The 24,348-nt window shown below is 47.4% G+C and overlaps 3 protein-coding genes across 8 annotated transcripts in view; 1 reads left to right on the top strand and 2 right to left on the bottom strand.

Annotated features, from left to right (window-relative positions):
- Positions 1 to 8: 8 nt before the first annotated feature.
- jakmip3 (Janus kinase and microtubule interacting protein 3) lies at positions 9 to 18,243 on the bottom strand. Of its 2 annotated transcripts, none has more exons than XM_057825313.1 (22): positions 17,531 to 18,243; positions 14,295 to 14,472; positions 13,978 to 14,223; positions 13,680 to 13,910; positions 13,387 to 13,581; positions 13,103 to 13,216; positions 12,738 to 12,893; positions 12,537 to 12,677; positions 12,342 to 12,377; positions 12,198 to 12,269; positions 11,688 to 11,792; positions 8,991 to 9,119; positions 8,834 to 8,917; positions 8,712 to 8,774; positions 3,186 to 3,284; positions 3,009 to 3,107; positions 2,855 to 2,914; positions 2,670 to 2,735; positions 2,531 to 2,599; positions 2,358 to 2,435; positions 946 to 1,179; positions 9 to 867 (listed from the first exon to the last, which is right to left on the bottom strand). In XM_057825313.1, the coding sequence occupies exons 2-22, from the start codon at positions 14,427 to 14,429 to the stop codon at positions 751 to 753; spliced, it is 2,529 nt and encodes an 842-aa protein (XP_057681296.1). In that variant the 5' UTR covers positions 14,430 to 14,472; positions 17,531 to 18,243; the 3' UTR covers positions 9 to 750. The 2 variants fall into 2 exon arrangements, with proteins under 2 accessions (XP_057681296.1, XP_057681297.1); XM_057825314.1 differs by having other exon boundaries at positions 2,861 to 2,914; positions 17,531 to 18,239.
- On the top strand, positions 17,926 to 23,542 carry si:ch1073-416j23.1 (rac GTPase-activating protein 1). Of its 2 annotated transcripts, none has more exons than XM_057825323.1 (15): positions 17,926 to 18,488; positions 19,691 to 19,817; positions 19,891 to 20,093; positions 20,181 to 20,317; positions 20,383 to 20,551; positions 20,811 to 20,903; positions 21,737 to 21,845; positions 21,948 to 22,003; positions 22,072 to 22,371; positions 22,436 to 22,634; positions 22,715 to 22,820; positions 22,918 to 23,050; positions 23,116 to 23,218; positions 23,309 to 23,375; positions 23,438 to 23,542. In XM_057825323.1, exons 2-15 carry the CDS (start codon positions 19,727 to 19,729, stop codon positions 23,475 to 23,477), a joined length of 1,806 nt encoding a protein of 601 aa, XP_057681306.1. In that variant the 5' UTR covers positions 17,926 to 18,488; positions 19,691 to 19,726; the 3' UTR covers positions 23,478 to 23,542. The 2 variants fall into 2 exon arrangements, with proteins under 2 accessions (XP_057681306.1, XP_057681305.1); XM_057825322.1 differs by having other exon boundaries at positions 17,934 to 18,488; positions 20,178 to 20,317.
- Positions 19,190 to 24,348, bottom strand: part of LOC130909167 (rho GTPase-activating protein SYDE1) — a 43,125-nt gene continuing 37,966 nt past the window's right edge. For 3 of the 4 annotated variants that reach the window (XM_057825315.1, XM_057825316.1, XM_057825318.1), the window contains one exon: positions 19,352 to 24,171. In XM_057825315.1, coding sequence (XP_057681298.1) covers positions 24,005 to 24,171 — 167 coding nt within the window. In that variant the 3' untranslated portion in view covers positions 19,352 to 24,004. The other variant, XR_009061700.1, reaches the window with a different exon arrangement.

The raw sequence follows: 24,348 nt of genomic DNA, 5'->3' as shown, positions 1-24,348 counted from the left end.
CACCAATATTGATGCCCATTGCAAAAGGTTTTTATTTGAACATTTGTGTATGAACTGCAGTATAAACAACAACAACAAGACATTTCCATCCGTTCAAATAATAAGTCAACTGTACAAGAAATTCCATTTTGAAAGGGTTAGAAGTATTGTTTCCCTAAAGAGCACCCGGAAAACGTTGCTGACTACAAGGCTGACATAAATCCATCCGCTGTCCTTTCGCAACATGAACATACCGCTGGCTGGCCGGCCGGCCCAATTCTTCATTCTCTCTTAAACCTGACACATCATTTGGGGACACTTCTTTTTAAGTACAGAACATGTGGAGTTATGTGGATAGGGTACCTGTTTGGAGATTCAGCCAGTCCGGGGCACTGTGGCACGGTTTTCTCTAGGTGTAAATCTCACCTATCTTCAATGTTTTGGACATGACAGTACTTCCGCAGTTGCTTCAGGGTCTGTATGCATGAGCATGTCAGACCAAGGTCACACGTGTCCTGTTGCCTGCTGGTGCCGGTTTGCTTTGCTTGGGACATAACAACAAAGAACACTATTTGCACCAACACGCAGCCACACGGGCAGGGAGGGGTACTTCTCGTGGCAGTAATGTCAGCATCTGAGCGTTCGTTTTCGGGTCAGCTCGAGAGGCTCTAGTCAAGGTCATTACCGCCGTGTCCCCGTTGTCGGCCCCCGTCCCGCCTCTCCATTATTTGCCACTTCTCGTATCCGCTTTCCCTGGCTCGACAGCCCATGTTAGGACCAGAGGATGAAGGCCAAGGAGAAGAATAAAAAGAGAAAGAGAAACTTCTCCTCCAACTCTTTGATTTGCCGTTTTTGAGCTTCGATGAATTCTTCCAAGTCTTTGTTCCTCTGCGACGGAAAATACAAAAGCGGATGAAGGTAGAGACGGGAAAGGTGGAGCGCGGGTCGTTCGCGGCCAGCTCTGACCTGTTGCGTGACTTGCAGCAGCTCCATTCTCTCCTTGAGGATCTGAGCGTCTCGCTCCCTCAGCTCCACCATCACGGCACGCTTCCATTGGTCCGTGGCGCTTCTAAGCCCCTCCCTCTGCTCATCAGTCAGCACGTTGTTCAGGCCGGCGTCTTTGGCCTTTTGTCCGTCTGTCCCGGACGGGCCCTGCCGCAGTAGCGCTTCATACAACATGGCCTCCAGCTCCAGGATCCTCTGCGTGCGTGCGTGACAATTTTAGCAAATTTACAAACCCTGACTACTTTACCCACGCACTGTCAAAAGATGGGACTTACTAGGTCTGCACAATATATAGTTTGAACATCGCTATAGCCATGTGCCCCTGCGCAATAGCCCCATCGCAGGACGCGCAACTGTTGCTGTTGTTCTTTTTTTAACATGCAAACTTTTGTTTTGCTTCATAACAGCAGCAAGTGTGCAGAGACATGGGACTCTCTGATCCATTTTTTATACAGCAATCACCATGGTTCACCGACGAACCCCGTTTGAGCTATTATTTCAATACAACGTGGTCACGGTGAGTCAACCAGTCTTCCCAAACAGAGCTTGTTACAGTCTCTCATATTCTCATTTATTTTATTTGCACTTGCACCTTTTCCGCCATCTGGTGGTGATTTGTGAATAGGAACTTAATTAGAGAATAACTGTTCTACTCGATGCTTTTTGGATGACGCAATCATTAAGCGAGGGAGAAGAAAAGGCGAGCGAGCGGTCGGATGGTAGCTAACTCCGTGCTGCTCTTTTTTGTTGTTCAAACTCCTAAAAAGACTGCATTAAGAAGTTTGGAGAAGAACTTTTTAGCTCCTTGTGGATGTGAGCCCACGAGGTTTGTGCACTTTCTTTATTTAATTTGCAATTATCTCTGTATATATTCTTAAGTGTATTTTTCATTGTGTATGTGTTTGACCAGTTCTCACGGGTTGCCAAGGCTTTTCAAGAGTTGTCAAGAGCGAATTAAACCCTGTTTTTTAATCAAACTTCGTGTCGTGCTCGTTGCAACATCCGGAGGGAGCTTCAGAGCTATTCGAGTCATCTGGTGAAAATTGTTCTCGTTTTCATATGGCAATTTACAGGGTGTGCCAAAAAAATGTATACACCCTTTTGCAGCTTATAATATGACATGATCACACTTCAACTGCATTTCCATACTTCTAGTAGCTTTTGCAATTAATTTTCTTTCTTCAAAGTTTAGTCTAGCTGCCATTATTGATTAAGCGGGTTTAAGCTACAAAAAAAAAAAAAAAAAAAAGTGATAATTTGGTTACCGACTACAAAAGAGTGTATACATTGTTTGGGGGACACCCTTTATATCGCAAATCTGCAGAAAGTCGCAACGTCCATTTTTTTCAATATCGCTCAGCTCTAGGACTTACCTTGTGAGCCTCATCCATGGATCGCTTCCTGAAGTCCAGTTCTTCATCCAGGTAGCCCTTCTGCTTGCAGAACAAATCCTTCCGCCCGGCCAGCCGGCGCAGAGCAGTCGACAAAAAGTTTGGTCAGAGTAGCTCCAGTAGATGCTGCTTGGCGGATGTGGCGGCGTGTTTACCTTCTCGCTTTCAATGTCCAACATCTTCTGTCGCAGAGCAGACTTTGTCACTTCGATGGATTCCAACCACTGAGGAAACAAGGTCATTAGACCGCCGCGGTCTCACGAGAATGGAACGCGTCGCGCGTGCTTGGCTTACCTTCTCGGCAAGGGTGAGAACAGTCCTGGCGTGAATCACAACCACCTGCTCCTCATTTGTCAGATTCTGCGGCAAGACAACGACAGACTGACCAGCTTTTTCCAGGATCGATTCAAGGCCTGTGCTAAAGCAATATCTGGAGTATACGCCGTCAAACTATGACAGACAAAATAAGCTGGACATACACTTACGGCGTTATCTCCCAGGATGTCCAACTTCTTCATCAGATCACTGATCACGATGTCCTGGAGAAAGACGAGAGCAGGCGAGCCAGCTGACGGCACTGCGGCGGCGGCGACCGCTATTTTAAAGGAGCCGCGTGTCGAGCGCCGTACGTACGGTTACGCCCTCCGCCTCGCAGTAGATCTGCAATGGGCTGAGGCTGTCTGGGAAATGGACTTGCTGGACCTTGATGCCAGGGGAGCGCCACTCCCTTTCCTGAACACCGAGAGAGGGTGGGATTCTTTAGATGCTGTCTTGACGGCCGGCCGGCCGGCCGGCAGTCAATCTTCTCACCTCCAACTCTAAAATTCGGAACTCCAGTAGTTCGTTTTGGTCTTTGGCGTCCTGGATGTCATTTTGCAGACGTGCTACTTCCGCTTCCATCTGCTTCACCTGAAAAGCCAGCAGAAAAATTCAGGAGGGGGCGCTCGTGAGCTAATTATGCTGCGGCGTGGTCGGAGGAGTAATCTTTCCAGTCTCTTTCTTCCGCAATGCATGTCAGAAAACACAATGTCGCTCGAAACGGTCAATAAAAGTTGCGAATGCAGATTTTATTTTCTTGGATGGTGACAAATGTTCCATTTCCGGTTTATCCCATGTGTTTCCTGATGGCTTTGCTATCACAGATCAACCCCTACCTTGTGTTAGCGGGTGAGCAAGAGCCTTCATCAGGCATAATCCTTCCTTGGCTTGATTCCATGATGCGCTTCCGAGCACAGGGTTAGGATTAGTCAGTAAGTGACAAAAAGTAAGTGAACAGTGATCTACTTGTATTTGTTTATTTAGGGTTAGGGTTGTAAGACGTTGGCTAACACATTAGAATCGGTCGTTATAGGCAACGGTCGTGAATGTATTAGTGTACGTGCACTGTATGTGTTTTTAATACATCTGCGATGCGTATATGATGTTAATGTCACATGACCGGTCTTACTTGCTGTGTTCATTTAATAGGATGTATTGGGGACGGACTTTGGCCCACAGGCAGGGAGGCGAGCATGCTGTGACGTCGTTACTCTCGCGAGACTCTGTAGACGTATGACGCAATCGACCCACGGCTAGGCTAACAGCAACTTTCCTCAAGAAGAATTCAACTAATTTTTCCCTCAAACTTATCACGATCTCTTGATTTACCTTTTTTCCCCCTGACTCCGCCGCGCACCGGGGATGGCAACACCCAGCCTACGCAGTGACCTCCCGGCGAAGCATAAGAAGGCAGATTCTATTGACTCCAGCTACTTTGACAGAGGACCGCCCACCGAACTCTCGGGGGTGGGGTTGGATGTGGGCGTGAGGTTGGTGGTGCGTCCCCTCTTCCCATCCCTGAAGGCCGGCTGATGCGGGTGGCCCGGGGGACCACCCTGGATCCTGGGAGGGTGATGATGGCTCCTTTGCTGGGCTGAGGGAGGAGGGATGGGCTGCGCTGCCCCCCCACCTCCCCGGGCTGGGTGGGTGGGGGCCGTGGCCTTGGGTTGGCGCCCGTCTGCGTGGCTTTTGCGTGTTTGGTGGGGCTCGCGTGCGGCTGGATTTGATTGGCCGCGCTCGGGTGGGGGGTCCCGGTGCGGGGATTGGTGATGGGGCGGCGTAGGGTCGGTTGCCAACGGGCTTACACTCACAAGGGATTCACACGATTACTGGTTTCTAGATCACAGTGCTGATTTGTGTACACTCTACCTCTTCTCAATCACTTAGCTTACGCCCCCCCCCCTTCTTTCCCGGCTCAACAGCCCCCCCCATATCGTGTCAATCGGAAATACATCTAGCTGACGAGAGCACCAACATATTCATAGTTAGTGTTGGCGTTCTATGTATTTCTTGTTGTTGTTTGTGTTTCTTTTCCTTATTTTCTTGTGTTTCTTTTCTTTGCTTCTGTTCCCCCATAACCCCTTCCTGTCCACTGCTTTGTCATAATAAACGAGGAATCTTGAATGATCAAAATGGGAGTATGTCATACTCTCAATGTGAAACTTTAAAACTGTTCAGACCACCCGGACACTTAGGCTAGGTTAATACTGCAGGTCTGAATGCACAAATCCGATTTTTTCGCGTTTTTCCGACGCGAGTGTGGCATTAACTTGACGGTCTGAACGGGACAAGTGGCATAGATGTGGGCCATTTCAAATCCGATCTGGGTCACTTTCATATGTGGTTGAAATCCGATATGGGCCACATTTTTCCAGAATGTCGCGGCGGTCTGAACTCTGAATTCATGCAGCAATTACGTCATCAAAGAGTGAGAGAGACAGGGTGCTCCGGTAGCGGTGCAGCTGTGCGTTAGCGCCTACCTTGCGTTGAACACGGCAAATCAAATCAAATCATAAATGGGTTGAGGATAAGCCTGAGAATGCTCAGTTTCCTCTCTGCTCTATAAGAGCAATATTTCAAGATTTCTTACACGGCCGAGAGTCGGGGCAAACTGCCCGTATGTGTGTGTGTCATGCACGGACAGTGCGTGCATGTTAACCCGATCCATATAAACGTTGCATATAAGCCTAAACGGGGATTATTTATGTCTATTATTTGTGTCCTCTTTCTGGAAATCTAAATATGATCACCCCAGAATGGCGGATGACAGCATGTGTAGTCATCTGTTTTGATGCTCCTGCGCATGTGGGTCTTCTTGCTTAGCGCGTGTCGGACTGTGAATTAGTGCGCATGTGTAATACTTGAACGGGCTCAATGGACAAAGGCAGTCTGAACGGGCACGCCAAAAAACAGATATGACAAAAAAAATCGGATTTGTGCATTAAGACCTGCGGTATGAACCTAGTCTTAGACTTCCATTCTCCGTGTCAAACAGCGGAACAGGACAGGTTTTTAAAAAAATGTATTAGGGACTATTAGTAGACTGGTACCTCGATATACGATCGCAACGACATTAGTACAACCATTTGTCTCGACGTATGACGACGTGCTCGAAATACAATTGTTTATGACAGCTGAGCTGCTCCAGCAGAGAGGTGCTGCATAGGAGAGCCACTGAACCAATTTATTCGATTTTTTTATGGTTAAAATCCCCCCAAAAAGAGAGTTACCCTTTTGTAGCACTTACTTATCAGCGTGGGCTGAGTTGGAGACTGTGTGCGTGAGGCAAAAGTGCAGTTTACTCGTCCTTGGTAAGTTTAGCCTATCGAGCTACTCGGCGCTAACGTTAGCATTAGCTGGCCAGTTCGGCCGTTCATAAGAATTTGTTGACCCATTGTTGACTTAAGTTAGTGAAATAATTTTCATCCTATATGTTGACGAATAGAGAAGGGAGTGGAACCGGAGTTCCTTGAGCCTGGAGTTTGTGAAGCTCTTTGAAAGCATCTTGGTGAGTTACTTCAAATGAGCTAACTACAGTCAAGTGCAAAAATGTAGTCACAGCAGTTGAATCTTATGCACTCATGAAACCTATTGTCTGTGATACTAAATTGTTGACAATGACACATTTTTCTTTTCAATGTTGAATGTCATTTGTGTATTTGTTAAAATGACAACAGACTCAACTCAATTATTAACTTGAGTTGAACTGCAGTTAATGTTAAAAATGCCATTGGTTGGGAATTAGATTTTAACAGCCTTATTTTATACAGGCTAGGTTTTTTGATTAACTTTGAATTACACTGGATTTGGATTCTGGATTCTCCCTGAAGAGGGGGATGGCGAGCTAACCCTTGATTGACGGACCTGACTGCTTCCTTTTCCCAAGCAGCGCAATCTTCACTTCCTACCTCTCTAGTGTGGCAGGATTGCGAACTGCTTCTGCAGTGGATAGGATCAAAAGCTGAACAATGCACGTTTATTTTCATATAAATTGGGACACTCTTCACTTATTTTGAAGGGACACTTTCATTTATTATTTTTTCTGGCACCAATCTGAACTGTTATACATTAGAGAGACGGCTCTAATAGGCAGTCATTGTGAATATATTGTAAATATTTGTAAATAGTTTTTATTTCAATTATAATTTTCAATTTGAACACTTTGGTGGCTCCAGTTATTTATTGTGTGCTAAATTTCTTCTTGTTACACCAAAATTTTCCATCAAGAGACGAACCTAAGCGCACGTGCCCAATTGGAAAAATTCCTGTTGACCCTACAGGGGTTACATATAGTTTCCTCCCCCATTCTCAAACATTTATGAAAAAGCTCCAGGGAGCCACTAGGGCAGCACCCTATGCCGCATGCGGCACTGAAGCCGCAGGTTGCTGACCCCCTGAGTAAAAGGTGGCAATAAAAACGACATTTCAAAATTCGATTATTATAATTCCCATTTGTATTTGTAATTCATTTGTTTTGCTACGTGTAATTGCTATTAGTAATTGTACCTGCAGTATTTATGAAGGATTTAGCATAGGTTTTTGGGCCGGTAAACCATTCATTCTCATTAAAATCCACTCCACCTACGACCATTTCCACTTACAAATCAGGTCCTGGAACAAATTGAATTGGTACGTTACAGTACCACTGCATTGGAGACTGTCGGGCAGTTTACACGGTGATGCTGCGACACCAAGACGCAACGATCGTGTCGCGGAACGGCCTCGCCTTTATATGGTGACAGCGAAAATGGAAGGCGAAGACGCAAAACTCGGATTCTGGGCTTCAAAGCGGAAGGATTTGATGGCGGGGCTTGCCACGCAACCATATACAAATGGAAAGCTCTCGCAAACATGTAAAACAGCAAACATGGCAGAACGTCTGCTTTAGTTTATTGTTTTTATAAGATTTTGAATTGAAATATGTTTGCATTTTTAGAGCAAAAGAAAAATGCCATTGCTTGGAGTGGCCAGGTATGTTGTCTGAGGAGGTTGTCGGTGTCAAGGAAGTGCATCATTGGCTGTCGCCTTGTGAATCAGCACTGCCACCTAGGGCCTGGCATGAATACTACATTGTTTTCAATTGCGGAATTGCCACATCGTTCGAATGGAGACGGAACCATATAAATGGGCACATGAAATTTGTCGTATTTTCGGCGCGTGCGTCACCATGTAAACGGCCCCTAAGTCATCATAAGATGGTCATTTCCTGTTGCGGCCGCGAGATGGCATCATCGGTCCATTTATTGGAGTCGATTTCAGTCAAAAGATGCTTGTCATTGAATGTGTGCATTTGACTGTATTTTCCTGATTCAGTTGACAGTTATGTTGGTCTTTTAGCTCATTCCTTTTTTGTTGTATTATTTACAGACCGATTTCATACCTTATGCCCTGTGGAGTTCCTGGAAAATTGTGGGAGAATAGAAGGCAAATTAAAGCCATTTGAATTGGGGCAGTGGAGTCCTGTCGCCTTTCTTCCGGTGCTCCGACCGGCACATCTTCCTGTTTACATTTAGTCATGACAAGGAACTAGCCCTTTAAAATCACCTCACCGACACGCGCCGTAGTTAGGCTTTCCTCGGGAGGATGGTGGTGTCTGCCAACCCGTGACCGCCTGATTTGATCAGGTTTATACAACAAATAAAATGAGACCTGCTTTCCAAATTCAAGGCTAGTAAAAGATTGTTGTCGAAGAAGAAAATATCAAGTGACCACATAAATCTGCAATTTGGCTGTTCCTTCAAGCAAAGTGAAACGGATGCACAATGGGCTAGAAGATGATGTTGCGAGCCCCATCTTGCCCCCGGGCCTGTAGTTTGTCGAAGGCATCCGGGTGCTATACGGTGACTCCCATTCATCACACATTCCAACACCAATTCTAGGTCTTATGGGACGACGACCCAAATTGAGGTGACGACCAGCCAATGGATGAGGCTTTTTTTTTTCTTTTTCTCAAGAACACAGAAACATGAAGTTCTATAAGAGAGCGAGCGCGCGAAGAAAAAAATGAAGGAGACTTACCTTTTCCACTAACTGCTGGTTCCTCTGATACAACAACTGCTTCTCCTCCACCCACTTGACATCCTGGAGGACGACCGACATTGTAAAGCCGGACTTTATCACGACCGAGCGCACGCACTTACCTGTCCTTGTTGTACGAGGGCCGACTCCAGATCTGCGACTCTGGTTTGATATCGACAGATTTCAGCCAGCAGTTGTTCTCTGGTCTGGAAAGTCGGAACCCAGATTCATCCTCGGATCGCCTGCCAATAAGTCTTTTTAAAGGGGGAAACAAATCACCTTGATCTCCTTCTCGGCATCGTAGATCCCGCCGCTGGTCTCGGTGAGCAGAGCGTAGGCTCGCTGCAGCGCTTGATATTCTTGCGTCAACTGGCGGTAGCGAAGCTCCGCCTCCTCGCGAACGCACACCTGCTCGTACCAAAATCAGTCAGACCGGTACCAAACGGTCCGCGACACGCGGCCCAAACGTCGGACATCCCGCAACTGGACTCACGCTCCTTTTTAGGGCACTTTCACACTTGACCAGTGCTTCTCAATTATTTCCTACTATGCCCCCCCCCCCAGGAAGACGTCAATGTCCCCCCCACCCAACTCTGCCGGCACTGTAAATAGCATCATTTGTCTATGAAATTATTATCATTATTATAAGCACACCACGGCCGAACATTGTGTCCTTTTTTTCTATTTAAGAAAAATAGTAACAGGTGAACTTACAATCAACTTTAGTGTATTGTTTGTAACATAAAAAACTTAAAGCAAATCAATTTGCCAGAATTTCTTTTTTTTTTTTAAAAGGCACAAACTGTAAAAATACTCTCAAGGTACATTTTTTGATGACCATTTGGACTGAAAAATAAAACTGAATTAAATCAATCAAAAATACAGAATTCAAATTGATTAGCAACATTAAGCCAACAATTTGACCAAAAACACAAACATGAAGAGAACAAAAATGAGAGGGACAGCTTTTATTTTTGCTGCTCGCAGTATCAGGTTAGGGTATGTGCACACTGTGAAAATGAGAGCGCCACTGCCACCCAGAGTTGATGTGCAAGTACACTTTCGTCTAGTGCGGCAAAAAATATATGTTCCCGAAGGTCATATGCGCCACCCCACCATCGCTCTGTGCCCCCCCGGCCCCACTATTTGAGAAGTACTGCACCAGATCAAGAGGACCAGGTTACGGTTGGAGAGCTACCTCGCAGCAGCACTTGCTGAGATGCTGCTCGTCATGTAGCATAGCATTATTTTCACATGTCAAAGTGTATATCATTTTTTTAGGAGTATATATACTGTATATAAAAAAAAATACGGAAAAATGAAATCACGAAAGGGAACCACGTGGTACCCCAAGTCACACAAGCGCACGCCATCGCTCTCACGGTCGTGACTTTTTGGACTGTCAAATTGTCGCCACTTCCAGGAGAGCGAGAATCGAAAACGGCCGCCCCGAGAGTAGGTTTGCCTCCCATCAGAAATAAAAATAAGGGACACTCCCAAAACTCCTAAAATGCATAGAAATGTATCTATTTATATATGGCGGAAAACACTCAGGTGACTTGAAGTTCCGCTCCGAGACCCCCAATTTGGCCAAATTTCAAACCTGTCTGATACGGGTGATACATCATTGGAAAAATTAAAATCTCTATTTTCTGGGGGAAGACCATTTTTGAACAGGAGGGCATTTAAAATAAAAATGTTAAACAGCGAAACCCTAACTAAAGGTGAGAGCAAGAGAGAGCATAATTAAAGATGCCATGATTTTAACGAGATATTATTGCGTACTTACCTTGTTTCAATCAAAAACGATGTAGCATGTATCAGCGAGTGTCAGGACACAGCTGTGAATGGCCACAGCCGGATTTTTGAGGGATTTCATTGGTGAAACATGGTAATATAACAAGGGTCGCGATGCAGAAATCGCAGACATCGAGGAGTGGTTGAGATTTTCTTTTTCATGTATTTACCCTTTTAGACTTTTTTTTTTTTTTTTTTTTTACTTTGTTTAGATCGATTATTTATCATCTAACATATTGGGGAAAATGCGACAGTAACAAAAAAAAGTGATAGTTGTGAAGTAGATATCCATGACTTATTTACAGACACCATTTTTTTCCCATTGTGACATCATTTGTTTAAAAAATGTAAACAAAGTGACTCTTTTTTTAAAAGAAATATTAGACATTGATTAATGACAGACATTTTGAATAATAAATATAATTACTTCCCTTGTTTTCATGGCTGGGTTGAAACAAAAGCAGTTGCGTGATGTCTGTAAACAGGGGTTTCCAGGGTAAAACGAACAAATTAAAAATAGTTCGGGGGCTTCATCCGCCATGAATCTGCTATGACAGCATATATTTTTCTATCAAACACAACAGTTCTTTTTGCTCAAAATACAGCAGTTTCTTTTAAAGAGGGGTGGAAGAGCAGAAACTGTGTTTTCCGCCATATATTCCGTATTGGTTCAATACGGAGCGCAAATTTGAATTCCCAATTCGGAGCGATTCCTTATTTCAAGGGACGGATGGCAAGCCAACCCGAGAGGCTCCGGCCAGTTACTCTCACACAGTACGTTTAGCAATAGCGTGCAAAACACAATCGCCACATTAGATGCAGATTTCCTAATCTGTGTATCAGACGCAGCTGGCCATGACTAATCGTCAGTCATTGTTGATCTTGAATAGCGTCCGCGCTGTACTTCCGCTTCCAAGGATGCCCTGCCTGCACGTACAGTAGCAAAGGCGCACCCTGCTCCGGTCGCACTCGCGAGCCGAGCAGGGTGCGCTTCAAGCGGACGGAGCCCCACCGTTTTTTCAGCCGACCGGAGTTTGTTTGTTTGGTCCCAACCACAGTTCCCAATTACAAAATGAAGCCGACTATCTGAGAAAAAGAACTCTAAAAAGGGAGCAAACATTGCTCGGGTGAAAGCGCCCTTACTGTCCGCACGCATAAAAGGAAAAAGGGGCGGCGTACCTCTTCAGGTTCCGTGTCAGGAGTTTTGTCGGTGTGAAAAGACAAGGACGATCCGTCCGAATCCACGGACACGTCTTCGTCGTATCCGTAAAATGTTTCGATCACCTGCAAAGGTACGCGTCAAAAACAAAGAGTCACATGATCGTAAGTGGACTTGGCGTTCTTTCCAAAATGCGCCTTCACAAATGGCGGGATCAAAACCCAGAAAATGTCACGCAGCTCCGAACGGGAGCGAAATTGAGAATACGCAAGACGGTCTCGAGGCCTCTTTCAATTGGTTTTTGGTCGACCCTTTTCAGAAACCACATTCAGTTTTCGTCTTTTGTTAGAAATGTAGGGGGGGGGGAGATCAATGCAATGCAATGCAATGGCTACACACCGTTTTTTTTTTTTTTAATATACTGTATATGTATCAAGTTTATTGTCCCCCTAAGAAGGGGAAACTAATCCATGTAGTACTACAGTAAACGAGAGGAAAATAGCAGCAAAAAATGGAGTCAGTGGTCTCACCCGGCACGATCTCACCGTTCGTTTCCTCCTCAAGGAATCTTGACGTCTGTACCGTAATAAGAAATCTCGTTCCTGTTGACAAAAATGCGGGGGGGTTCAGACCTTTGCCTTGATAAGTCACAGCTTCAACTTGACAGAACTTACTAGGACATTTTTGACATACCCTCCCGTTTCCAGAGCCTGCAAAACATTCGGAAATACGCTCAGTTTTCACACCAATGCAAGCGTTAGATGATATCCTTGCTATTGGGCTAAATGTCCAAAAGCGAGCCACTAAAAGCAAGCCACTTTTCCTCATCTTATTGCCCCAAAAAAAGAAAGAGCAAAAAGCCCAATGACCTTAGACAGATCGTCGATGATGTGTTGCTGTTCCGCAACTTGAAGTCGCAGAAACTCCATTTCGCTATCCGGCTGGCCGTATTCGCGGTAAGCGCCGGAGCTGCTGCGGCGGTCCAAGTCGTTGAGTGAACTGGGCCTCCTCTGTTTGGGCGGATGGCGACTTTTCTACCAAATATATCCCTTTAGGCGCGAAGGACTTACCATGGTCGACATCTCGATGTTCTCTTGCGTGACGAAGCGCAGTTTGTTTTCCAGGCGACTCAGCATGAGCGACAGCTCTTCATTCTTCCTGCTCACGCGCTTGTTTTTGTCCAGAAGAGGGATAAACTGACTTTCCGTTTCTCTCAGTCGCTTCAGCTACACCCAACGGGCAAAAAGGCAACACGGAGAATGTGAAAGACGCTACCGTTCACAAAGGACCCGAGGAAATGCGAGGGTTGCGGATCGCTAGGGTATACGATTGGAGCGGCTGGCATTCCACACGTCCGGGTGCCATTTCATTTCATTCACCGTAACGGGGATTGGCCCGCTTGGATTTGAAACTCGTGGCATTAAGTGGAAATTACCAGTTCGGTGCGTTCCTCAGAAAGCAGAGCGTTTCGATCCTCCAGTTTCCTGACGACTGCGCTGAGCTCGGCGATTTTCAGTTGAAACCGTCGCGCGTCTCGATCCTCCTGCCACTAAAGGAAAACACAAATATTGGCCGGACGGGGCTCACCAAGCGAGTCGTCTCTATTGAAGCCACGTGATCTATCAGTGAGACGGCCTGGCCAGCCGGCCAGACGGCCGGCGACAGGGTGCTACGCCGACAAATAAGCCACATTGATTTTGCCGCCCGCCGCCACCTTACCGGATGAGGGGGATCGCAGACGTCGGCCACATTTCCGGGGTAGTTTAGCCCCGCCCTGTGCGCATCTCTCAGAGCTGCGATTTGCTGCTCGGCAGCCTGAGTCTGCAGCTGGAGACGGTGGGCGTGGCCGGCCTGCAGCCCCAGCGCTTTATCCAGAACGCTAACCGCTCTGTCCTTGAGTTTGATCTCATCCATCTGGGGAAAAGAAAAACATCTCATTTTTCCTGGGTAGGAGGATGACAAAAGGCGCCGGTCGTGTCGGCTCCTCCCCGGATACGCTCGGGCGGGCGTACCAGTCGGCGGACCTCCCTCTCGCAGTCCCTCTTGGTTCTGTTCAGCTCCTCCTGGTGAGCGGATCGGAGCTCGGCCGCTCGGGACTGGCAGGCCTGCTGAGCTGTCGCCAAAGCTTCTTCGGCGCACCGCTTTGCTCCGCGTTGTTCCCGAATCTCCCGCTGGAGGCGACGTCGCTCGGCCTCCCAGGTCCCTCGCGTCTCCTCCGCCTCTGCCTGCAAAGCGCTCCTCAGCTGGAAGAAGCAAAAGAGGCGGGTCTGACCGAAGAGCGGCGGGCGGAGCGACGACGGCGCGGCTCACCTTATCGGCGGAGGAGCCGTCCCTCAACGCCTGGACCGAGGCGTTGAGTCGCTGAATCTCGCCGTCTTTGATTTTGATCACTCTCATCAACTCCGTCTCGTGCTGCCGTAGTAGCGTCTCCCTGGTCGCGGCCAACTCTTTCTGCTTCTCCTCGTGGAGTTTGCTTTTAAGTTCCGTCATGGCCACGGCGGCGCGGTGATGCTCCGCCCTCAGTTCTTGACTTTTTTCTCTTTCCAGACGGCTGACCTGTGACACCGCGGACGGTACAACTCGAGTCACGTTTGGCGAGAGCGCGCGCTGGCTTTCGAGGGCCTTACCTTGTTCTTTTCCTGCTGTAGTTCTAACTGGACGTCCATCAGTTTGGCTCTCAGCTCGTCGTTGGCCGCCCGAACGCTCGCCTCGGGGTCGGCTCTATCCCCCTTGCCCCGCCCTCCCGCGGTTCGTTTGGACATCTCGACCCGGAGTCTCGTCGGTCGGGGATCACGACATTTGGACCTGCCGACCAAAAATGCGACACCGGCGGACGTCGGAAAGGTCGCCGACGTTTGGCCGCGACCGGAAAGCCTAGACGCGAGGTACCGTCGGCCGGTCGTACCGGCTCTCTCGCGCCGTCTCTCGGCTCGCGCGAGAGCCGGTACCAAAGATTCGCTAAAATCTCTTAAATAGAATCGCTAAGTCTTCAACCGGGCTGGGCAAACCGTTTGGCTGAAAGAGCCGCTCGGGAACCACGGGAAAACAAATATATATATATATATATACATATATTAGAGATATTTCGGCGGTTTTCGGCTAAAAGGTCCAATGCAATGTCAAGGACCTTAGTCCTCTTGTGATGATATCATCAAAAGGCAGTGAGCAAACACTACTGGCTCACAGCCAACATATCTACAGTTTGGAAGTATTTTGAGGAATCAAAGAAATATATAAATGATTACCGTATTTTTCGGACTATAAGTCGCACCTGAGTATACCCCCAGCCAAAGTATGAAATAAAACTGCCACTTGTAGCACGAAAAATAGGGTAAATGAAGGAAAATAAAACAAATTAGCTTCATCGCTGCTACACACTTGTTCTAAAGTTGCTTTCCAATGATGTCCAGCGTCACGTTGAGTACTGTGCATTTAAGGCTGTCCGTGCGTGCGTGCGTGCGTGAGTAGTTTGGAGTTCAATCAAGCAAACAGTAAACAATGAAGTAGTATGTAAATGCATACGTGTGCATTTGCTGTGGCTTTAGTACAATACATTTATAGCTGCACCAACAGTAGTAGGAGAGATTGTAGTAGCGTTGTGAAGAGCTTAACTAGCTTCGGCGAAAACCGAATAGCTTTTTGTTGTGAAGTACAGTTCCACGCAAACGTACATCGAAATCTTATTTAGCTTAGCAATTGGAGGCATGAGACCCACTTTTCCAGTGTCCCAAATTTGCCACCGAACAGAACGCTATGACGACGCCAGCGCTTGCTGCCGCCGGGAATGCACCTTCGGTGTTGGTTTTAAAGCGGGGGGGGTGTCACAGGGGCACTGGCCGCATCTATAACTTGAATGGACTTGGTTCACATTTTATGACAAAGCGGGGCATTCCTGGGCGAATGCTTCACAGTGGCGCCACCGGGGGGTGGCCACGGCCACCCCTATAAATTGGTTGGCCACCCCGCTTGCCAGTATATCGTTAGATTGTTGCAGCATCAGTTATGCATTTCATCCCAAATGAATGCATTTATTTTGTTAACTTAAATGTACACCTTATGCCTAATAGATACATAACACAATAAAACAGATTAGTTGTGGAACTCAAAATGTTGACTGGACAGTTAGGGCCTATGCACATTAAATCATTAGTAACATCAGATATTACACAATACACCAAAGTATATCAGTAGCCGTGTCCTTAAGTCTTTCTGATAGTTTTCCCCTGACCTTTTTACTGCAATAATATCACGAAAACCTGAAATGATGGCTTTTAGTTTTGGTGTGCCACCCCAAGATTTTAAGTGGCCCCATCTGGCCACCCCTATGACAAATTTCTGGAGGCGCCTCTGATCCTTCATTTTCTAAAGTGAGAGAGAATGAGATCATGTTGTTTCTAGAGCATGTTCAATATTAATGCTACTTTTGTGTTCAAAGAAGTGACTACATTTGTTGTTCCAAGTACAGTGGTACCTCTACATACAAAGTTAATCCGTTCCAGGACCTTGTTTGTAAGTCGAAATGGTCGTATGTCGAGCAGGATTTTCCCATAGGAATACATTATAATTCCATTAATTCGTTCCACAGCCCAAAAACCTGCACTAAATCCTTAAAAAATACTGCTGGTGCTATTACAAATGGCAATTACACGTAGCAAAACAAATAAATTATAAATCGGAATAATGTAATAAAAATAATAATAATAATTCCTGTAATAGTGTAACGAATCGGGTTCTAATAAGGCGGACGTTTTTTTGTGTACCTGAACGCACCGCGGGGCTCACGTGCCAGAGACGGACTGGTGAGCTTGAGTTTCACATTCACTTTGAATGTTCTCTTGAGAACACCGTCAATTGCGGCAGACAGCAGGCGTTTTGTGTTGAATAAGTTGTGAAAGAAATGATGAAAGCTGGCGATTTCTTTGGAGACAATAAGAATTGTCAGCTTAATTTATAATGACTGGCGAACGATGGTCGGAGGAGGACCGTGGAGATGTATTGTTGAGCCATTTCACGGATGCCCACCCCACGCTCATATTTTTCTGTCATTTGCATCTTCATTTCGAAGGTAAGCATCAACTTTTTCCTTGTTTCACCACCTGTACCAACCTTTTCTGAAACCTGTGTTGATTTGTCACACAAGAAAATCCGCCGTGCATTCGTCTGCGGTGCTGCCATTGTCGTCGTATTTCGAGCATGTCGTCGGATGTAGAAACAAATGGCGAGTCAAATTTTTCGTCGGATGTCGAAAAGTTCGTGTGTCAAAGCGATCGTATGTAGAGGTACCACTGTATTGTATCATGACTTGTACACATAATGATTCAAATCAAATGATGATAAATTTGACTGGTCTGAACGGTAGTCGTTCTTACCCAATGTTTTTACCGCCTCACGCAGGATCATCTGAGTATTGACTCGTTGACCAAAACAAACACTGAACAAAGATGGCGGCGACACATGGCTCCGGAGGGTTACGCGGGGCCCCTTTTGGCCCCAGTTTCAAAAAAATCCTACAATCGCCCTCCCACGGGGTTTTGGAATCTGCTCCTTTCAAACCTAATTTCTCCAGCGTCCGGGGTTAGAGAAGCGATGCCGAGGCAAAGGGCAGTCATCGGGAAATAATGAAAGAAATCTTTTTTTTTAAATGGAAGAAAAATGGAATTTTCTGTATTTTTGGGTTTTTCCCCCAAGTGTTTCCAATATTAGGTTTTAGCCAAGATTTTTGCTTTCGCTACAGCCCTACAAAAGAAAACCAAGTGACACGCAAAAATATATTTAGCTTTGACAGGACACACTAAAGAAAAAAGTTGACTTTAACGTTAGGCTGATTAACGGACAAGTTTACAGCTCAACGTCAAGGCATTACCTCCGACGCAAACGTGGAGCTCCCCGTTACGGCCGTCGCGCGGGTAATCCGGTCGACTGCGGCGTGGCGGCCGGTGGCATGGTCGCGCGCTCTTCCTGGCTGGGCTATCGGGCGCTTGCGTGGAAGAAGATTTTCTTCTGGCAAAATTCATCAACAGCAGCTTGATCCTCAAAAGGTAACCGCAACTAGAGCGGCAGGCGGCAGAGGGATGAAAGAGCCGCCTGTGGCTCCGGTGCCGCAGGTTGACGACCGAGCTGTAAAAGCGGACGCCCAGTAGAAGCGCGATTTCCACGATGACGCGTTTCAGATGGCATGACACTCAATTGCACGTGCGCACATATGCGCAGGCAAACAAGCCGACGCGGCCGGCCAACGCGCACTACTCAGCGTCCCCTAGCAAACCTTTGAGACTGCATTGTGCGCGCGTGCGCGTGCCGACTCGCCAGGCGGCAATTAGCCCCAAGCTGCGCTCTATCTACTGTGTCATGTGGAGGACTTGTGAGCACGCGCCGCGTCGCGTCTCGACGAGTCTGTGCGTGTGGCAGTCAGCCGCTGTCGGCTTGTGTGTGCGCGCGCGCGCGCATTCGGCTGTTGTTTACTCTTCTGCTGCTGGTATCTTCATCTTCTTCCTCCTTAGCCTCTCCTCCCAGCATCCTCGGCTGTGACGCCACCTCGACGTCATCATTTGGATTTTTGTCTCCTCCAAGTGGACGTTCACCGTCATTGTTTTTCCTACTTTCAGGTGCACGTGACGTGGGAGGGAGGGGGGTTTGAAAAACAGCCGAAAGAATGTCTTATCAAAAGTTCCACAGTCAACTCTTTTTCCTACACGCAAACTAAACGGTGTGCGTGTTTTTTAATGGGTGGTTTTTAAATCATTTCAAATAATCAATCAACTTGACCCACTTGCATAAATGACGCCACATCCCAACGACTTGACTTGCTTCAGCTGCAAAAGGTAAGTCGATGACAGTACCGTGATCTCGTTTTCTTCTCTTTATTTTTCCTAGCAGCGTTTGTTTCATTTGATGTTAAATGGTGTTATACTTATATAGCGCTTTTCATTTGGGGTCTTCCAAATTGAAGGCATTTATAGGGGCTGACAAAACCGGTCTGTACGGTGGTACACTGCGAAACATTTCAAGCCAGTTAAACGTGCACCTGCTGCCTTAAAAACGCATGTTGACTCCGTTGGAGGGTTTTTTTTTGTTGTTGTTGTTGTGTCCCCCCCAACTTGTGGATTAAAGTTATAAAAATTGATTGTAATACATAGTTGTAGTTGACTGAATTTTTTTTTTTTTTTCCAAGTCTGTTTGATATTGGCACTTGCTGTTTCAGCTTGATACCTTGAGTTAAAGTTACTCATTTCTGTTGTGTTAAAACCAACTGTACTAGTTTTATGACTTCTGAAGTTAAGAGGGTTTACATTTTCTTCTAATTTATATAATACAGGATGAATACAGAATGACTGAGTTTGTCCAAAAATACTCATACTAGTAAATGTTGGGTTATATACAATGTCCACCCAGCTGTTTACCCCATTGCGCTGTACTGTACTTTTCTCTGAAAATGTGCACAAATCACAGCACAACTTGGTCACAATTTTATCATTTCTTGCATGTTCTTTATCATTTTTTTGAAGTTCAGCTCAGGTTTGAAACATGTTTGCGCGGTCTTCATGAATACGTACGAGACTCGAGGACCTCCGATCTTCTCCTCGATGCTCTCGATAATGCTGTAGGATTCTTGAATGCGCAAAACTTTCATTCCAGTTCATGAACTGGACATCCAATTGCTGACTTCTGTGAACCGAAGAAAACAAAAATAAATGGCGAGTGGAAAAAGTGCCGAAGAAAACAAAAATAAATGTTTATTGAACATGATAGAGAACTATAGTGGCACCAAGTTTAGTTCAATTCAAAACTGGAAATTGGTCAAAAAGTCAGCACAATGAATAACTGTGAGCTCTACATTCCCGCCTTTTTCCTCTGCTACTTTTAACCGATGACTGATGAATCCAAGTTCAATCAACAGATACAAATCTGACGACGACATTTTTTTCAAAAGGTCAACGCAATGAGATGATGTCAGTTTTACTTTGTAAAACTTGTTCGACCGAGTTATAAATACCAAAACGTGTCTGAAATCTTTGTGTTCAAGTCAAGAAGTGAGTGGACAGAACTAAATGAGGCTGTAATGGCGGCATCTCGACTCATCACGGAGGAGCTCGTAGCGCTCTTTGTCCAGAGAATCTCCGCGTTTGAAAACGCCACAAACGCCGAGCTGGGTGAGCGAATAAGAATCGGTGACCGAATGCGGTCGTTCCCGCTGACGCGGACAGACCGATCGTATCGTTTCAGAGTTTATCGAGGTGGCCAAAAACTTTGAGAGCGTCAGGAAGCGTTGGCTGCACGCCGAGACGGAGCTCAAAAAGTACAAGGAGTTGCTGGTCAAGTCGGACGTGGCCAAAGCGGCGCTGGAGGTCAAACTCAAGCATGCCCGCAACCAGCTGGATGTGGAGATGAGGAAACGCTGCAAGGTGGAAAACGACTATCAGTACCTGGTAAGTCCGCCCATCGATCGATCGCCGGCCCGGGGGAACGAGCGCGTTCGGAAGACTAACGGCCGGCCGCGCGGCTCTCCGCAGCAGAAGCAGATGCAACTCATGTGCGACATCCTCGTTCACGACAGCAAGTCCGGCGCGTGTTTGAACGCAGAGCAGAAATCCCTCTTGGCCGCATTTGAACACAAAGGCGCAAATAAGTCTTTGCGCCGCAGCGGCAAACGGTAAAAGCCGACGGACGCCCGAGACCGCCCGAGGAGGCGACGTTTAACCGACGCGGCGTCTTTAGGTTGTCCGCCATCGACGAGTCATCCTTCTGTTGGCACTCCGACATCAGCTACGATCGCACGGACGACGATGTGGCGGCGGACTCGGAGGTGGCTAGCTTAACTCGCCGCTTTCAGTGCTCGGACGCGACGTCGATGAAACCTCTGCGCTCGCGAGCCCGAGAGAGGAGGGTAAGCTGACCTTCGCTCGCTCGGCCTTTTCCGAGGCGTCGTCTCGTTTACCCTAATCGAATGACAACGGCAAAACGGCCATTGTAGACGATTTGACACAGGTGAACTACGACCAAGGTAAGATCCAGAGCCTCGGACGTAGACTGTTTGGCATCTGTCGCACTGGTGGCTGACGCCAAATTTAAAACAAACGTGGGGTGGATCATCTCCCCTAAAGCACCGTGCGAGCCCAACTTCCATCATTTTGCTGCTTTTGTAGCGGTCGTCGATGGGTCTGCCGCTTGCCGCGCCCGTAACGAAGACGGACCAGATTGTTTCCACTTGGCCGCAGGAGCCAAAAATTGTGGAGAAGGTGAGGAAAAATAATAAACCGCCATCGGTGTTGTTAATAACGCCGTTTTTTTCCCACTACTGAGTAACTTCGTGAATGACTTTTCCGGTCTTTGCGACTCCGTCACTGCAATGTGGATGAATGAAGCGCAAGTTGTCTGACTTTGTCATGTATCTGCCTGCGCAGAGGGGGCTGGGGGCGGTGATCGTGGGCCGAGTGGCGCGTAGCGTTCGCGTTAGCATTTGCATTTAGCTTGGCGGGTGTCACACTCGGGTAACTTTTTACGTACGGTTTGTTGTGTCCAGGTGGGTAACAGTTATTGAACATATTCTGTTGAGGGTGCATTATCATCACCACCAGGATGGCATTGTCCTTGCAGATGCTTTTTTTTTAATTACCAAAAATGGCCACTTGAGCTTTTCTTGAATGATGTATCCATTAACCTTTTTATATATATATATATATATATAAGAGGTGTGACCATACACACAAGGTTCAGTGCAGGTTCACGACAACAGGAAAAACAAAATTTTTCAAGTTTGTATACTGTTACTCTTATATTGGTTAAAGTTGTAGAAAAATCTGACCTGTTTTTTGGAATGAAGAAATCAGTTGTAAAAAAAAAAACATTTGATGTGAAAGATATAACGTGTAGAATATGAAAAGTAAGGTCAGTTACTTTGTTGAGTAACTAATTGCTCTGACGAGGTAACCGAGTTACTAGCTCAATGACTTTTTGGGAGAAGTCATTTGTAAATGAAACAAATTTTTTAAAGTAGGATAATTAACACAGATCGTGATGCAAGAAAAGCAGGTTTCATCAGTCTCGCTGACGGCACGTCTTTTCATCCCAGACTGATGAGACCGCTGTCAAGGAACAATTCACGACCCCCGAGACCGAAGATCACGGCCACGCGGCGGTCGGAACTCTGCGGGACACGCCTGAGGCAAAAGACGCCAGAGGTCGGCGGGCAAAATGATTTGGCGACATCCTCGTCAACTTACAGTAAGATAGGTGGCGTTCCTCTTGCCAAATACACTGAACATTGGATGTCGGCGATCCAGATGACGGCGGAGCGGAGAAGGAGAAATGTCAGACTCACGTCTTTCTCTCCAAAACTGTACGGTACGGTACTTTTCCGGTCGAACGCGGTCCGGTTCACGACCCCCCGTTCTCGTTCTCGGCCAGGTGATCCGGCCCGAGGTGTGCTCGCCTTGCGGGAAGAGAATCCGCTTTGGCAAGGTGGCGGTCAAGTGCAGAAACTGCCGCGTGGTTTGTCACACGGAGTGCAAAGTCCAATGCGGCGCGAGGTGCGCCGTCGTCGGCGGTACCGGTCTTTCGGAGGCTTCCGGACGATACGGGAGCGGCGGTTTTCGAGTCTCTGCTCATCGAGCTTCGCTAGAGGGTTTGGCTCCCGCCGAACGTCCTAGGATCCCCGCGCTCGTCGTCCAGTGCGTGAAAGAGATCGAGAGGCGGGGCTTACAGGAGGTGAGCTGGGCGGCGGCGCTCGACCCGACGCGCGGTCGGTCCCGACGTTTTGTCTCTTTTCCAGCGCGGCCTTTACAGAGTCCCCGGCGGCGAGCGTCAGATAAAGGAGTTGCGCGACGGCTTCTTGGCCGCTAAAGCGCAGCTGCAGCTGAGTAGCGTTTCGGACATCCACGTGGTTTGCGGCCTCCTGAAAGATTTCCTCAGGAAGCTGAAAGAACCTCTGCTTACCTTCAAGCTCCACGGCGACTTTGCCGCCGCCGCGGGTACGGCCGGCCAGCCGGCAGTCTCTTCTCTTCTGCCTGCCGGCCGGCCGGCAAGTTCTAACTGAGCCGCGTCTCACCAGAGATGAGCGACGAGCGGAAGAGTTCCGCCGCCGTGATGCGAGCCGTCGCGGAGCTTCCCGGGCCCAACAGAGACACGCTGGCCTTCCTCGTCCTGCATTTCTACAAGTCCTTTGTCCATCTTATCCATAAAGACTTTCAAGCAGAGATGTTAAGAATGCAGATTTGTTTTTTGACGCACGTCCCTCCACTACCCATTTTTCAGGGTGATTCGAAGTCCTCGCTGTCAGATGGACAAGAATAATATCTCGCGAGTGTTTGGACCCACGCTCGTCGGACACGGACTGGCCGAGCCGTCGCCGTCGACCGTCGTGCGCGACGCAAACGCTCAGCCGAAGGTCGGGTGCCTTTTTCCCTTTTTGCTTAACCGGCGTCTCCCGCGTACGTCCCTACTCTTTGGCAGGTCATTTACGGCTTGTTGTCACTCCCCGAAGACTACTGGAGGCATCTCCTCGCCGTCCGGACGCCCTCGTCTCAAAAAGGCGCCGACGGAACACGAGGACCGGGTACGTTTGGCGCGAGTTGACCTCTTCCCAAGCGGATCGCGATCCCCCCCGACTTCAAAATGTTTCTGAGCGCACGGCCTTTTGTTACAGTTCGATTCTTTGAGCCGCTGATGTCTCCCGAAGTGAAAGAAAACCACTTTCAAATTCACGTGGGAAAGTAAGACTGGAAATGTGCCATTGTTGTTTCTAAGGATCAAAATCAATTCGTTCTTCTCACAGGGGTGAGCCATCGAGGAGGTTTTTTACATCACCCACCTGACACGTCAGAAGTGGGTGTACAAGTTTTGGAAGAAAATGAAAAATAAAGATTACACTGTGCAACAATCGAGGTTTTGTTTTTCATGCCGGAAACTGCTGCGCAATTAGTCCAGGTGAGGTTGAGCTGTTAAAATTCATCCCTCATTCAAGCGTTTATGATGTGGTTGAAATGCTGCTGTTCTTGACTTTCAGTATTTGACAGCTGAAGCGGAAAAGGCTTACTTACTGGGCTGGCTTCCCGGATAAATCGTGACTTTTATTTTCTAGCCGTGAATACTTTGGTTATAAGAACAAGTGCGATATGAAGTAGTGCAAAATCCAGACACGGGAGCGCGCTCGCGTCGGCGCATCAACGGTTACCAAAATAACGGCCGTCAATAGCGTTGGGCGGCGGCAAACTAGGTACCGTTGACATCGATCATCGGAACCAAAATATGGATCCAAACTCTCCATCTGTTTTCCGTACGAGGCGAAAAGTCAACAGTGCACTTTCCCGTCGGACGAACGATCCGAGCGGACGTAGCTGCGCTACGTGCAGATGTTGATGCCTTTGGCCAGCTCTCGGTCCAGGTCGCCGATCAGGCGGTCAAAGTCCTTTAGGCTCAGTCGACAGTTGAACGGAGCGTCCAAATCTTCCGCGTAGAGCGCTTCGCTTCCTCCGTCAAACCACGCTTCTTTCTTCTCGTCTTGGCCGCCTGTGACCGGAGGAAAAAAAAAAGATGGGACTTTAATCACGTGAACTTTACAACAGTGTTTAACAATGAAAATGGTAAACGCCACATCTGAGAAATGCCATTACTGGCGGCGGTTTGAACCCAGAAAAAGTTCGTCTGAGCCGAGAGACCGAACCGGAACTCAAATGGGGGGGGGGC

This window comes from Corythoichthys intestinalis, chromosome 21, assembly GCF_030265065.1.
Source record: "Corythoichthys intestinalis isolate RoL2023-P3 chromosome 21, ASM3026506v1, whole genome shotgun sequence".
Lineage (NCBI taxonomy): Eukaryota > Metazoa > Chordata > Actinopteri > Syngnathiformes > Syngnathidae > Corythoichthys > Corythoichthys intestinalis.
Note: the sequence above shows the minus strand (reverse complement) of the source record. Positions and strands in the feature narration are given on the sequence as shown.